At 40.4% G+C, this 16,660-nt stretch overlaps 1 protein-coding gene across 1 annotated transcript in view; it reads right to left on the bottom strand.

Moving 5' to 3' along the window:
- The window catches only part of PIAS1 (protein inhibitor of activated STAT 1), a gene marked incomplete at its 5' end in the record, with an annotated part of 53,687 nt that overhangs the window by 6,351 nt on the left and 30,676 nt on the right, over positions 1-16,660 (bottom strand). Inside the window, 7 exon segments of the mRNA XM_079317743.1 lie at positions 1,339-1,499; positions 2,888-2,961; positions 4,308-4,413; positions 9,359-9,493; positions 9,974-10,064; positions 10,841-10,888; positions 11,595-11,679. Coding sequence (XP_079173869.1) covers positions 1,339-1,499; positions 2,888-2,961; positions 4,308-4,413; positions 9,359-9,493; positions 9,974-10,064; positions 10,841-10,888; positions 11,595-11,679 — 700 coding nt within the window.

Raw genomic sequence — 16,660 nt, 5'->3', positions numbered from 1 at the left:
CCAGTTATTCAGCTCTCAGACCCCAGTTTTTCAGCTCTCAAACCCCAGTTATTCAGCTCTCAAACCCCAGTTTTTCAGCTCTCAAACCCCAGTTTTTCAGCTCTCAAACCCCAGTTATTCAGCTCTCAAACCCCAGTTATTCAGCTCTCAAACCCCAGTTATTCAGCTATCAGACCCCAGTTATTCAGCTCTCAGACCCCAGTTATTCAGCTCTCAAACCCCAGTTTTTCAGCTCTCAAACCCCAGTTATTCAGCTCTCAAACCCCAGTTATTCAGCTATATCAGACCCCAGTTATTCAGCTCTCAGACCCCAGTTATTCAGCTCTCAGACCCCAGTTATTCAGCTCTCAGACCCCAGTTATTCAGCTCTCAGACCCCAGTTATTCAGCTATCAGACCCCAGTTATTGAGCTCTCAAACCCCAGTTATTCAGCTCTCAAACCCCAGTTATTCAGCTCTCAAACCCCAGTTTTTCAGCTCTCAAACCCCAGTTATTCAGCTATCAGACCCCAGTTATTCAGCTCTCAAACCCCAGTTTTTCAGCTCTCAAACCCCAGTTTTTCAGCTCTCAAACCCCAGTTATTCAGCTATCAGACCCCAGTTATTCAGCTCTCAGACCCCAGTTATTCAGCTCTCAAACCCCAGTTATTCAGCTCTCAAACCCCAGTTTTTCAGCTCTCAAACCCCAGTTTTTCAGCTCTCAGACCCCAGTTATTCAGGTATATCAGACCCCAGTTATTCAGCTATCAGACCCCAGTTATTCAGCTCTCAAACCCCAGTTATTCAGCTATCAGACCCCAGTTATTCAGCTCTCAGACCCCAGTTATTCAGCTATCAGACCCCAGTTATTGAGCTCTCAAACCCCAGTTATTCAGCTCTCAAACCCCAGTTATTCAGCTATCAAACCCCAGTTTTTCAGCTCTCAAACCCCAGTTATTCAGTTATCAGACCCCAGTTATTCAGCTCTCAAACCCCAGTTATTCAGCTCTCCAACCCCAGTTTTTCAGCTCTCAGACCCCAGTTTTTCAGCTCTCAAACCCCAGTTATTCAGCTCTCAAACCCCAGTTTTTCAGCTCTCAAACCCCAGTTATTCAGCTCTCAGACCCCAGTTATTCAGCTCTCAGACCCCAGTTATTCAGCTCTCAAACCCCAGTTATTCAGCTCTCAAACCCCAGTTTTTCAGCTCTCAAACCCCAGTTATTCAGCTATCAGACCCCAGTTTTTCAGCTCTCAAACCCCAGTTTTTCAGCTCTCAGACCCAGACTGCTGCCATGTCCCAGTCTCAGGCTCTGGGCTGCAGGTGTCCCTTGCTGGCTGTGCTGCTCCCAGCCTGGCTCACCCATCAATGATGAGATGCTCATAAGGAGCTTTCTTGTCACACACAGGGCACACCCAGGTGGGCTTTTTCTCATTCATCTGGATGTACAGGGTGGCATCAAAGCACTGCAGGTGGGAGCAGGTCAGGGCCCTGCAGGGGATGGTCAGGCGCATTTTGCCAAGCTGCAACAGAAAAAAAACAGCATTTTGTTATTAAAATTAACATTTTATTATTAAATTACCTATCAGGGCTTGTCTGCCTGAAAAGAGACATGAGTTAGGTTGAGTTTTGTCACTTACACAGTTCCATCTTTCCTGTTTGAAATGGGATAAAAGTGAATAAAAGTAATATTTTTAATTATAATTGATCAAGGAAGTTGAAGAATACATCCTGCCATAAACTGAGCACCTGTAAACAGTGCCCTAGAAGGATCAAAAAAACCAAACCAAAACCAAATATTTTACCATGAAAATACTATTACTGTGAAAGAAATTTCACTTTAATAAACTGAGATTTAAATCAATCTGAAATACATAAAAATCTCACAAAACCTCAGAGTTGCTCTGTGGCCAAGTGCTGATTCTGCAGCTCAGGAGGGATTTGCACTGACCACACCAAAACCTAAACAAGATTTTCAGCACCTGAAAACCCCACAAAACAATAATTGATGAAGAATTGTTCATGCAGAGCAGTCTGAAGTTGTGTTTATTTGACTAAAACTCACTCAAGGCTGCACCTGAGCAGTTTTGAGATTTTTGGGATCCAATCCAGGCTGGTGCTGAGCAGTACAAGGAGGAAGCCACAGGATGGCACCACAATATCCCAAAATCCCAAAGCAGCACAGGGACAAAGGTTCCTCTCACAGGCCCCACCTGCTCCTGGATCCCTCTGAACTGAAATCCTTCTGCCCCAAGCCCAGAAAATATTGGGGATTTTTCCTTCCCTCTGGCTCCAAGGTCTGGGCACCTCCTCCCTCCAAATCCATGACCAAGCATATCATTCCCATCCCAAAATCACATTATAATTCCCAAAATCACATTATTCCTATCCCAAAAATCACATCATTCCCATCCCAAAATCACATTATAATTCCCAAAATCACATAATAATTCCCAAAATCACATTATTCCTATCCCAAAATCACATCATTCCCATCCTTAAATCACATTATAATTCCCAAAATCACATTATTCCTATCCCAAAATCACATCATTCCCATCCTTAAATCACATCATTCTTATCCCAAAAATCACATTATAATTCCCGTCCCTAAATCACATTATAATTCCCATCCCAAAATTCACATAATTCCCATCCCAAAATCACATTATAATTCCCAAAATCTCATTATTCTTATCCCAAAAATCACATTATTCCTATTCCAAAATCACATCATTCCCATCCCTAAATCACATTATTATTCCCATCCCAAAATCATATTACTATTTTTCATCCCAAAATCACATAATTCCAATCCCTAAATCCCATTATTATCCCCATCCCAAAATCACATTATTCCCATCCATTTCCATCAGAATCACTTTTAGGGAATAAAAAAAAATCAACTTACTGGACAAAGAAGAGACACTCTCAAGCTGGTTGTTGCTATTTCACTGTCTGGATCAGCAGTTAGCTTCTCTTTAACTGGGATTTAAAAGAAGAAAAAGTTTATTTTAGGTTAATTTGAACATGAAATAAAATAAGAAATAAAATAATTCTGAAATGGTGTGGTAAACTTGTGTTTATTCAGAGATGTCTTCACATGCAACTTTGCACCTGACATTATTTAATATTTAATATCACATTTTTTTACTTTTAATTTCAAGCTAAAGTTGTTAAATTTGTTTAAAACTCTCATAATGGAGAGGCAGCACTACAAAATGAAGTAAAAATTTAAAAAAATCAAACTCATTTAATTCCTGCTCTAAGAACCAGAGCTACAATTTTATTCTCACCTTGCAGAGCAGCTGCCACAGAGATTTTTGTGCATTTAAATCATCAAACTGCATTAGGACTAATTAATTCTCAGCACTTTTATTTTATTTAGTGCTGGACTCATTTCTTTGGAAGGTGCCAACACCTGATCTGAGCATTAAAAAGTGATTTAAAAGTGATTTAAAAGTGATCAGGTGCTGGGATTCTCCCCCCTCTCCCTAAAAATCAAACTCACAGCACTTTTTGCTGGTGATTTTCTGACACAAACTTCCACCAACTTGCCAAAGGAAACAAAAATGCAGCAAATTCAGATTTCTGTGCCACTCTCTTGGGGCTCACCCCACATCTCCTGCCCAGATCCAACCCCCAGGGTGATTTTTAGCCCTGAATTCTCTCAATGCCCATTTATTTCACTGGAGAAACACAGTTGTGCCATTTTACACTAATTTACACTAATTCTGCATTAATTCTGCACTAACTTTTTAAATTCTTCATTTCAAGAGAAGGCATAACACCAGAAATGAGCATTAAAAAGTGATTTTAAAGTGATCAGGTGGTGGGATTCTCCCCCCTCTCCCTAAAAATCAAACTCACAGCACTTTTTGCTGGTGATTTTCTGACACAAACTTCCACCAACTTGCCAGAGGAAACAAAAATGCAGCAAATTCAGATTTCTGTGCCACTCTCTTCGGGCTCACCCCACATCTCCTGCCCAGATCCAACCCCCAGGGTGATTTTTAGCCCTGAATTCTCTCAATGCCCATTTATTTCACTGGAGAAACACAGTTGTGCCATTCTGCACAAACAAAGGCAGGATGGCTGAGCTGAAAGAGATTCTCTTGCATTTTTTCCTCTCCCAGTGTCAACAGGGTTCCTGGACTGGCTCCTAGTGCAAACAAAAGCCTCTGAGTCTTTGAATTGGAGCTGAATACAAAGAGCAGCACTATCAGATTCCCAAAGCCCAGAGGGCTGTAGGAAGTCCAAAGCTTGCTTAGCACAGTTCTAATTGCAAAGTGCATTTTTTATTTCTCTTTTTTTTTTCAGCACACACGTACTGAGAGCTCGGGAGTGATCCGGGTTCCGGATGCCCTTGGCCCGCAAGCGCTGCAGCAGCACCGTGGAGGAGAGCTGCTTCACCAGGTACACTGCCATGGAATAGTTCTGGAAAAAAACCACAGCACCAAAAATGTCAGAAATAATGCCAAATGTATCAGAGAAAATGCCTAAAGTATCAGAGAAAATGCCAAAAGTATCAGAGTAACCACTGTGTGCAGCACAGCCAGCCTGCAGTTCATGGCTGCTTCACCAGGTACACTGCCATGGAATAGTTCTGGAAAAAAACCACAGCACCAAAAATGTCAGAAATAATACCAAATGTATCAGAGAAAATGCCTAAAGTATCAGAGTAACCCCTGCCTGCAGCACAGCCAGCCTGCAGTTCATGGCACTGCAGGGAGAGCTGCTTCACCAGGTACACTGCCATGGAATAGTTCTGGAAAAAAACCACAGAAAGCACCAAAAATGTCAGAGAAAATACCAAATGCATCAGAGAAAATGCCTAAAGTATCAGAGAAAATATCTAAAGTATCAGAGTAACCCCTGTGTGCAGCACAGCCAGCCTGCAGTTCATGGCACTGCAAGGAGAGCTGCTTCACCAGGTACACTGCCATGGAATAGTTCTGGAAAAAACACACAGAAAGCACCAAAAATGTCAGAAATAATACCAAATGTAGCAGAGAAAATGCCTAAAGTATCAGAGAAAATATATAAAGTATCAGAGTAACCGCTGTGTGCAGCACAGCCAGCCTGCAGTTCATGGCACTGCAAGGAGAGCTGCTTCACCAGGTACACTGTCATGGAATAGTTCTGGAAAAAACACAGAAAGCACCAAAAATGTCAGAAATAATACCAGAAATATCAGAGTATCAAAAATATCAAAGTACCAAAAATATGAAAAAGACCCTTGTTTGCAGCACAGCACTTGTATCAATGCATTTAATTTTATATGGCTAATGTTGAGTATTGGTCAATATATTTACCTTTTTTTTATATTTACTTTTACATGGATAATGCTCAGCACTGCACTGCTGTCAGTATATTTAATTTTATATGGATTATGTTCAGCACTGCACTGTTGTCAATGCATTTAATTTTATATTGATGATATTCTGCACTGAACTGGTGTCAGTCTATTTAATTTTATATGGATTATGTTCAGCACTGCACTGCTGTCAGTATATTTAATTTTATATAGATAATGTTCAGTATTGGTGTCAGTATATTTAATTTTATAAGGACAACATTCAGTACTGGTGTCAGTATATTTAATTTTACATGAATAATGTTCAGCACTGCATTCGTGTCAGTACATTTAAGTAAAGTTGTCAGGCTAAATATGATCAGATTTTTTTTTTTTTAATAAAAGCTTATTTTGTTTTAAAAATACAAAAATGAGCAGTGATGCCTCATCCCAAGCTGCATCACCTGCAGTGTCTGGCCACCTTTTCCTTCTCCTCCTGCACTCAATTATCTTTGAAATCTGAATTTCATCACCCAAGGTCAGAGGCAGAACCTCAAGTCCCACAACTCAGGTGAATTTTCCCTCATGGGATGAACTCCTCCTGTCTGGAGCTCCAATTCTGGGAGTTCATTTTTCTTATAATCTCCAAAAAAAAAATCAGGTTTTAAATGTTTTTAAAAATGTGATTCAGCAGCAGCACCCCTGAACCCCCAGCATGGAAAGGACCAAACCTGTGTTCTCACATTAGGGTACATCCATTATTTTTAAATTTAAACACTGGTTAAACCTGGAGCTGCATTCATACCATTTAAATTGAAAAACAAAAAACTTCCACTTTAAAAAAATCCATGTAATTGTGACATCCCCCATCCTTTATTTAGGATCTGAAGGGAGAATTTCAGTGACATATCTCACCACAAAATCACACCCATTGAAACAGCATCACAGACACCACATTTTCAATATTTTATCCTCACAATGAACACTTCTCACATCGTTAAAAACCACTACTGCCTTCACTTGTTTGTTTAATGCCTCAATTAGGAGAGGAGTTAGAAAAATGCTAATTAACTTCGGGAAATTATTTACAGACAGCTTGAATCTACAAAGGCAGCAACTTGCCCAAGGCAAGTACAGAAGGCTCTGGGAACAGATTGTGGAAAAATCAGAGAGGGCTCCAGCAAAGGTGGGGACAAGAACTGATTCTGGAGGGAAGGGGGACAGGAGAATTCAGAATTTGTGCTGCACAGGCACAGCCAAATATAAAATAATTATTCACATTTCAGTGTCAAAAAAATAATCAAATTAGGAAGGGTTGTGTGTTAAATAATCAATTTAGGAAGGGCTGTGTCTCAAAGAATTCATTCAGGAAGGATTGTGTTTTAAGGAATTCATTCAGTGTTTTAAGGAATCCATTCAGGAAGGATTGTTTTTTGTTTTTTATAGAATTCCAGGATGGTTTGGGTTGGAAAGGATCTTAAATCTCATCCCAGTCCATGGGCAGGGACACCTCCCACTATCCCAGGCTGCTCCAACCCTGTCAAACCTGGATTTGGACAATTCTGGGGTTGTGTAATAATTCACTAATTTATGTCAGAAGTTCCCCAAAATGTTCTTTATTAAGATTAATCTGTGAAACCTGAGAACTAGCCAATTGCCAAGGGATTGTCCCAAACTTCTTGTCCCTAAATCCTGAATTCTGAGCAGCATCCAGGACCCACCCACCTGCACAGAGGCACCTGAGCTGTGAAAACCCAAACTGATTTTAAACTTCTGATACCTGCAGCTCTCATTACATAAAAGCAGATTTATTTTTTTTTAAACCAAAACCACTCAGCCATCCTTTATCCCATCCTCTGAATGGAGATTGTTTTCCATCCAGAAATCCATCACAAAATCCCATCCTGATGTTTCAGAACTATTGTGCCTGAATGGAGTGTAAGCTTTTTTTTTTTTTTTTTTTTTGCATGCTGACAAATTCTTGGCCAAAGTTTCACTTCAGGACAATTCTGGGCACTTTTAAAAAACAGGCTGGGGGCAGTGGCAGCCTCTGGAATGCCCATCCAGCAGCTTTGCTGCCAGCACTGAAAGCAGCTCAGGAATTCATGAGCTGATTTATTGGAGTCACTTTTTGCAGCACGTTCCAGATTTCATTAGCCCGGCGGAACGTCGGTGATTTTTGTAACAGACACAAAAAAAATGTCCCACAGACACAAAAAAAAATGATCAAAACCAGGAGGGATAATGGTAGAAATGTAAAAAAGGTCAATGGAATGGAATCAGTTGGGTTTTGTTGTTTTCTTTTTTTTTAGCATTTAATTTCATCCATTTCTTCTCTGATTTCAAGATTCCATTTCCTGAAAGGAAAAATTTCCTTTTAGGAAAGGGAATTAAATCTTGTGATTTCAGAGCAGATCAACTGGACAAGCTTTGGTTCATCCCATTCACTTTTATTGCTTTCACTCCCCTTCAGCCTTTTCTCCTTTTCAAATTTTTACCATTTCATTTCTTCTCCTGTCTCTCTGTTAACCTTTCTGCTCTGATTTCAGAACTTCAATGGAGATAATTTTTGGCAAGTTTTGATCCTTTTCTTCCCTGATTTCAAGACTTCAATGGGGATAATTCTGGCAAGTTTTTGTCCATTTCACTGCACCTCATTTTATCTCAGTACATTTGGTTGCAGTCACCCCATTTACAATTTGTGGCCCCACTCACAGCTCTGTGCTCTGTGCCACTTGCTCCTTGCAAGACCAAGAGATACAAAGTCTGAAGTTTGGCCAAATTAACAAACAAAAGGATTAGAGGATGCTTTGATCTTTTTATCTGTGCCCTCACTGAGTCCCTGTCTCGGGCTGCAATACAGGATGTGGCCAGAAATGTGGATTCGTCACCAACTGCAGAAGGCTGGGGCAGTGCCCCTGATCTCCTGGCACACATTCTCTGCCCATGGGCCATCTTTAAACCAGCTGGGCAATCATCTTTATCTTCCCACAGCCCATCCTCCCTCAGGAGATATCTCCTGTTCATGGCTCAGGTGTTAAAAACCAGCTGGGCAGTCATCTTTACCTTCCCATGACCCACCCTTCATCCAGGAGGTATCACCTGTTAATGGGCCATTGTTAAAAACTGGGTGTGGCAGTGACTCTTATCCCTGTGGGGATATCTCCTGTTAATGGGCCATTGTTAAAAACTGGGTGTGGCAGTGACTCTTATCCCTGTGGGGATATCTCCTGTTAATGGGCCATTGTTAAAAACTGGGTGTGGCAGTGACTCTTATCCCTGTGGGGATATCTCCTGTTAATGGGCCATTGTTAAAAACTGGGTGTGGCAGTGACTCTTATCCCTGTGGGGATATCTCCTGTTAATGGGCCATTGTTAAAAACTGGATGTGGCAGTGACTCTTATCCCTGTGGGGATATCTCCTGTTAATGGGCCATTGTTAAACCAGCTGGGCAATCATCTTTATCTTCCCACAGCCCATCCTCCCTCCAGGAGATATCTCCTGTTCATGGCCACTGAGTCCCAGGGCATGGCTGATAAAATTCCATCATCCCACTGGGAGATGCTCCAGCCAGGGCAGGAGCCAAGCCTTTCCTACCCTGAGAAAAACTGAGATTTTGGACACCAAGTTATTCCATCTTTCCACTGGATTCCAGAGGAAAACCAGAGCCTTCCACATCATCCCTGGAGCTTCAGAGGAAACTGCCCCTTCTCCAGGAGCACTGCTCCAGCTGAGCCACATCTGCCCCTGCAGGAGGATGCAGCACCATGGAATGGGACTGTGCCACCACCCTGACTGACTGACTGTGCCAGCTTGGATTCTGACTCTGGCAGGGCTGGGATTGTTCTGTGTAACACTGCATTGCTATTTTAATTTTCCTAGTGAAGAACTGTTATTCCTAATTCCCATCTCTTTGCCTGAAACCCCCTTAATTTCAAAATTAATTTGAACGGAGGGGGTTCCCATCCTCCATTTCAAAGAGAATCTCCTGCCTTTATTGGCAGATAACTGTCCTCCACACCAGCACACCCAGCAAGCATTTTCTGCTCAGGATTATGGCAAGAAGAGAGAGAGGAGTGACTCACTCTGCCAATCTCAGCAGTCCAGGACACCACGATGGTGTTGGGGACCGTGGTGGACAAGCGGACGAGTGAGGTAATGTTGATTGGTCGGCTGGGGCGCTTTGGTTCAACTCCATTTTTGGTTGGTGGCAGGTAACCCTAAAAAACAAAATATTTCAACTCTCAAAAAAAAAACCCCACAGTCCTTCTGCTTGCTGTCCTCCCAATACACCTGGAGCAGGCTCTGTGTTTAATTTTAAGAGAGAAGGAGCAGACAGTGAAATATTGAGCGTTTTAGAAGTTGTTTCTCTTGATGGAAATTCAAAATCCTAACCCTGCCCACAGAATATTAAAGGGAATTTTGTCACCTCTCCTGTCTCAGCAAAAAACAAAAAAACCCCAAAGTTTAGACCAGAGTTTCTAATATTCAATTTTTTTTTTTTCTCTCCACTCATGTTAATGTTACTAAATATGTGATCTTGAAAAGAGGTTTTTAATTTCCATATTAACTTCTGGATCTACTGGCTAAAACATATTAATTAATATTTTCTATTCATTCCAAAGATTTGGATCAATTTCCAGGCAGATAGTTCCTAATAATGCATCCCAAAATGTGTATTAAAATAAGATTTTACTTACAGGAAGGCTGCATGGTTTCCCATTTACTTTCACACACAGATTGGGTGGGAAATGATCTTCTTGTGGACAACTGGTTTCTGATAAACAAAACCTGAAAGCAAAAACATCTTTAACTTTCACAGTGATTTCAAGATCATCTCTCTTCCCAAAAGGAATTTTTTCCACTGAGCTATGAAATCACAACAGATCTTGCTAAACACAGCCCTCAAATAACATCACAAAGCAGGAAAAGCCCCACCTGGCTGAGAGAGAGGATTTAATCCATTTTTGATTGATTAAAATCCACAAATTAACCAGGCTGGTGATTCCCAAAGTTCCTAAATAAGGAGATTTTGGAATTGCAGCTCATGGATTTTCCATCCCACCCCACCTGGCTGAGACAGAGAATTTAATCTATTAATGATTAATTAAAAACCCCAAATTAACCAGGATGTTGGTTCCTAAAGAAGGAGTTTTGAATTCCTGCTCATGGATTTTCCATCCCTCCTCACCTGGCTGAGAAAGAAAATTTAGTCAGTTTATGATTAAATAAAAACCCCAAATTAAACAGACTGGTGATTCCCAAAGAAAAATATTTTGGAATCCCTGTTCATGGATTTTCCATCCTATCCACCTGGCTGAGAAAGAGAATTTAATCCATTTATCATTGATTAAAACCCCTAAATTAACCAGGCTGATAATTCCCAAAATTCCTAAATAAGAAGATTTTGGAATTTCTGCTCATGGATTTTCCAGCTTGATTTGACATGAAAATCAAGCAGGATCAGACTCTTTTCCATCCAGGAATTCCCAAACTTTCGGGAAGGTTGGGAATAAATAAATACATTTATTTAGATAAATCTTAAAAACCAACAAGAAAATCCCTACCTTAGCTGGACCTGTACTGTGAAGTCACATTTGGTCCCAGAAATATCCCTGGAAAAAACAAAATATGGGTTAAAAAATCCTGTTTTTATCAAGATTCCTCAATATTGTGATATAGATTCTTTTTTTAGACAAAAAAGTGTAAAATTCACATTTTCAGGTCTATATAATGGACACCAGATTTTGCTGCTCCACTCTCAAAGAGAGTTTAAAAGGAAGAATTTTTATTTTTTTGAGGTAAATAAATCAATTCTTACCTCTGTTTTTATGGGGTTTTTTTGTTGTAGTTGTTTTGGTATTTTTGGGGTTTTCTTTTTTTTTTTTTTTTTTTCTTGTTTATTTTTGGGGTTTTATGTGGGGTTTTTCTGTGTTTTTGTTTTTTTTTTGTTTTGGCTGCTTTCTTTGCTTTTGGGGGGGTTTGTTGGTTTGTTTGTTTTGGTTTTTTTATATTATAAAGAAAATTCTGATGTATCACCATAAAGTCCCAACTTTATAACAAATTACCAGACTGATAAATTAGATTTAATTCATTAATTAATGGCAAAGATGAGCAACAAGAAGCAAAATTCTGGATTTTTAGGCATCTTAATCCCAAAACTCAATGGTGGCGTTGAATTCTCTCCTCCCCATACAACAACAACAACAAAAAAAAAATTCCCAGAGAAATTTTCCCTTCCAATCTCCAAGTGAGGGATATGAAAAGTTGCCTTTTTTTTTTTATTTTTATTATTAATTATTTGGATTTTTCTTTACTCACATGGAGCTGCTGATCTGCTGCACTTGTTGGGGTGTCAGGGCAAAGGCAAAGCAGGTTTCCCGAAATCTCTGGCTGTTATCTGAGGCTGCAAAAATCAAAATAAAACCAGAAAAATAATTAATTCAAAAAGTTTTAAATGAAAAAAAAAAAATTAAAAATTAAAGAAATAATTAAATCCAGACACATCTGGCTCTGAACAGCTTTGGGAGTTGTCATTAAAAGCTTCCTGTAAATAAAAATATATTGAATAAATTTGATGAAAATAAGGATGGAGATATGGAGGTAAATCAAAGATTTTTATCACTGGGATTTAATGGGAAATAAAAATTTATCTTAGGATTTCTCATTTTTTTTATTTCCCTCAGTGCACCAGAGCATGGAAAAGTTCATAGAGGGAGAGCTCACATTTCACTCTGGTATTTTTATTTTATTTTATTTTATTCTTTTGGGGGGGGGTTTGGCTGATTTTTTCCCAGATTTTTTCCTGATGTTTTTTCCCAAAAATTCTTGGAATTTTGGGGTGTTTAAATGCAGATTTTGGGCGCCCAGTGACACCAAATGCACCAAAAATATCTAAAATAATCCAAGATCTGCAGCTGTAATCTCTGATTTTGGAGCTTTTCCTTTCCAGAAACAAACAGAATAAAATGTTCTTGCTGGAAATTAATGGGAAATATTTCTAAAATAATGTTTTGAGCTAAAGCAATGAAAATGGCTTAAAAATATTTATAAAAATTAAAAATGAAAAGAAAAATACTGAAATAATTAATAAAAGATTCAACTCCCCACAGAATTATTGCACACTCAGCACCACACACTGAATGAAAAGTTGCTTAGAAGTTGCACTTCAATCTCATTATTCTTAATAATTTTATAATTATTTCTGCATGAAACAATGCATAAATATGGGATAAATATGGGATAAATTTCCCATTTTTTGGTTTACACTATTGCACTTCTTGACTCATCCCTGAGTGAAAATTTCAGGGGGAGAATGGGGAGATTTTGTGTGAATCATTTTAATTATAATTATTCTATATTAAAAGAAAACAATCAATGAACCATATTACTTCAATTCATAATATCCTTCAAAATAAAAAAACTTTCATATATCTCTAATCTCTAAACTTTTTAAAAATTTTAATACTTTTCTAATCCCTAAACTTATTCACTTATCCAAAAATAACTTCAACAATATCCCTGACACTTAATTTCTACAATAAAAAAAAAACAAATTAAAATAACTAATCTACTAAACTCCGTAATAATAATTTATTAAAAGTTTATAAAAGTACTAATTTATCCCAAATATGTATCATTTATGATTTCTTTGTCTTACCCTAAACCAAAACAAATAAATAATTGGGATAGAACCAACAACAGCAAAGGCATTGAGTGTAAATATTACAGCAATAACCACCCAAAATCTCATTTTTTTCATCTTTTTCTGCATGACACTGCCCCAAAATCCTTCATTTTATCCCATTATTTATTTTGGTTTTTAATACAATCATTGATTTATTCCAATTGTGGGTGAGCAGGAATGAGGAACACGAAGTTTCTTTGAGAAAGAATTCAGTTTTATAAATAACTTCCTTTTTTTATTTTATTTTTTTTTTAATGCATCCATTTCCTCCCTGCTGGCACAATGTCTGCAGGAAAACACAGCCACAATGGGGACAATGAACAATGAAAAATCTGATTTTTTTTCTCCCATTTGCTCTTCCATTTTTAGCTGTAAATGGCAAGATCACAATTACAAACTCTAATTAAACAAAAGCTGAATTAGAGTTAATGAGGGAATTCCAGTTGTAATTTCTTTTTCCATGGTTTTATCTGCTGCCTTGATTTTTATTTTTTTTTTTCAGCTATAATTTGCTTTAGCCTGGAAATTATCAATTTGGATTTGTTAGAAAAATTCTGGAAGGTTTTTGGGAACTTTTGGTGTGAGCTCAATTTTATTAATTAAAAATTGTTGATGATTTAACTAATGTCACTTTCATTTAAAACTCAATTATCCACCAAAATTCCTTGGATTTCCTAAATTTTTCCCTCTTTTTGCAGCAGCTCCAATTTAAGGAGATGGGAGAACTGGAAATATCTGCAGCAGGAAAACTGTGACAAAGTTTGGACCAAATGCTCTAAAATTCAATCAATTTTTTTCCTCTGCTCATGTTGCTAAAATATTTATTTTTTTACTAAATAATGATATGAAAAGTGGGGTTTGAACTTCCACATTCACAGAAGTTGTTTCAAAGTTTCACCACTCTCCCAGGAAAGAAATATTTCCTAATATCCAACTGTTGTACTGGTCAAATTAAATAATTTATAAATTTATTTGGGGAAAATGGCTCAGGAGCCACACCAGGACAGGAAAGAGTTTCTGATTGAAATAAAAAAACTAAATAAAAAAAGAGAATTTCTGACATTTCTTTTGGGGTTTCTTGGTGTTTTCAGTGTCTTTTGTGCAGTCACAAAGAGGAAATTTGGAAAGGGATGAGAGGATAAGGGGTTAAATGGGATGGGATGGGATGGGATGGGATGGGATGGGATGGGATGGGATGGGATGGGATGGGATGGGATGGGAATGGGATGGGATAATGGGATGGGATAATGGGATGGGAGGATAATGGGATGGGATGGGAATGGGGATGGATATGGGATGGGATAATGGGGATGGATGGGATAATGGGATGGGATGGGATGGGATGGGATAATGGGATGGGATGGGATAATGGGATGGGATGATGGGATGGGATCCAGGGGATGGGATTTCAGCTCCCTTCCAACTCAAACCCTCCTGGAATTCTGTGCTGTGCCCTTGTTTCACTGACTGTGAACTGCAGTTCCCAAATCCCCCATTCCCATTCCCCCACTCCCATTCCCCCATTCCCAGCCCCCCCATTCCCAGTTCCCCCATTCCCATTCCCATTCCCATTCCCAGTTCCCCCATTCCCATTCCCATTCCCAGTTCCCCCATTCCCATTCCCAGTTCCCCCATTCCCAGTTCCAGTTCCCCCCATTCCCAGTTCCCCCTTCCCATTCCCAGTTCCCCCATTCCCTTCCCATTCCCAGTTCCCCCATTCCCAGTTCCCCCATTCCCAGTTCCCCCCATTCCCATTCCCATTCCCAGTTCCCCATTCCCAGTTCCCCATTCCCATTCCCCCATTCCCATTCCCCCATTCCCAGTTCCCCCATTCCCAGTTCCCCATTCCCAGTTCCCCCATTCCCAGTTCCCCATTCCCATTCCCATTCCCAGTTCCCCCATTCCCATTCCCAGTTCCCCCATTCCCATTCCCCATTCCCATTCCCAGTTCCCCCATTCCCAGTTCCCCCATTCCCAGTTCCCCCATTCCCAGTTCCCCCATTCCCATTCCCCATTCCCATTCCCCGTTCCCCCATTCCCAGTTCCCCCATTCCCAGTTCCCCATTCCCAGTTCCCCCATTCCCAGTTCCCCATTCCCATTCCCATTCCCATTCCCCCATTCCCAGTTCCCCCATTCCCAGTTCCCCCATTCCCATTCCCAGTTCCCCCATTCCCATTCCCAGTTCCCCCATTCCCAGTTCCAGTTCCCCCATTCCCAGTTCCCCCATTCCCATTCCCAGTTCCCCCATTCCCAGTTCCCCCATTCCCATTCCCAGTTCCCCCATTCCCATTCCCATTCCCAGTTCCCCCATTCCCAGTTCCCCCATTCCCAGTTCCCCCATTCCCAGTTCCCCCATTCCCATTCCCAGTTCCCCCATTCCCATTCCCCATTCCCAGTTCCCCCATTCCCATTCCCAGTTCCCCCATTCCCATTCCCATTCCCATTCCCAGTTCCCCCATTCCCAGTTCCCCCATTCCCAGTTCCCCCATTCCCATTCCCAGTTCCCCCATTCCCATTCCCATTCCCAGTTCCCCCATTCCCATTCCCAGTTCCCCCATTCCCATTCCCATTCCCAGTTCCCCCATTCCCATTCCCAGTTCCCCCATTCCCAGTTCCCCATTCCCATTCCCCCATTCCCATTCCCATTCCCCCATTCCCAGTTCCCCATTCCCAGTTCCCCATTCCCATTCCCCATTCCCATTCCCATTCCCAGTTCCCCCATTCCCATTCCCAGTTCCCCCATTCCCATTCCCATTCCCAGTTCCCCCATTCCCATTCCCAGTTCCCCCATTCCCATTCCCAGTTCCCCCATTCCCATTCCCATTCCCATTCCCATTCCCATTCCCATTCCCAGTTCCCCATTCCCAGTTCCCCATTCCCAGTTCCCCCATTCCCATTCCCAGTTCCCCCATTCCCAGGACAGCAGCAGCTCTCCCACCCCCTTCTCTCCATTTCTGTTTTCTGTCATTTCCAGGGGAGCATGGCCAAATTACAGAGAGGGAAGGGAAATACCAAAACCCTGTTAATGAGGCAAAGATACTCCAAAAATATTCCAGAATTCCTGACAGAGGCAGGGAGGGCACAGGAGCCACAGCTGAGTTTGGCTCAGCTCAGCTGCCCCATGGATGCAGCTAAAAAAGGGATGAAATCTGATTTTTTGGGTGCTTTTCTCCCTTATCCTATTTTCATGCTCATTTCTAGTCCTCCTAGATCTGCTTGCCCTACAAATGATGTGTGAAAATCCCCCCAGACCACATTCAACAGCAGCTCTGCCACTAAAAATCTGAATTTCCACATTTATCTCTGGCTCCAACTCCTCTATTCCCAAAGAGCAGAGATTTTCCAATTGGAAATTTGGAATTTCAGAGTGCAGAAAAAAATTAAACATTTCTATTAATTCATCTGCTCTGTCTGCTGTGTTTAAAACACCAAACAGATCCTGGCAAATCAAGCACATAATTTACTTTTAAATGTTCTGGAGGATGATTAAAACCAGAAAAAAAATAAAATAAAATAAAATATCATTTTAGACAATAAAATCATTGTGATGGCTACAAACACAACCATGCCCTGCAATCATTATTTAACAAAAGAAAGGTAAAAATAGATCAGCAATTGCAAACCAAGAGGATGAAAATAGAATTTATAATCCAATAAAGCTGGAATCAAGCCAGGAAAACAGAGTTAATGTGGAGATTG

Source organism: Erithacus rubecula (genome assembly GCF_903797595.1).
Source record: "Erithacus rubecula genome assembly, chromosome: 14".
Classification (NCBI taxonomy): domain Eukaryota; kingdom Metazoa; phylum Chordata; class Aves; order Passeriformes; family Muscicapidae; genus Erithacus; species Erithacus rubecula.
Note: the sequence above shows the minus strand (reverse complement) of the source record. Positions and strands in the feature narration are given on the sequence as shown.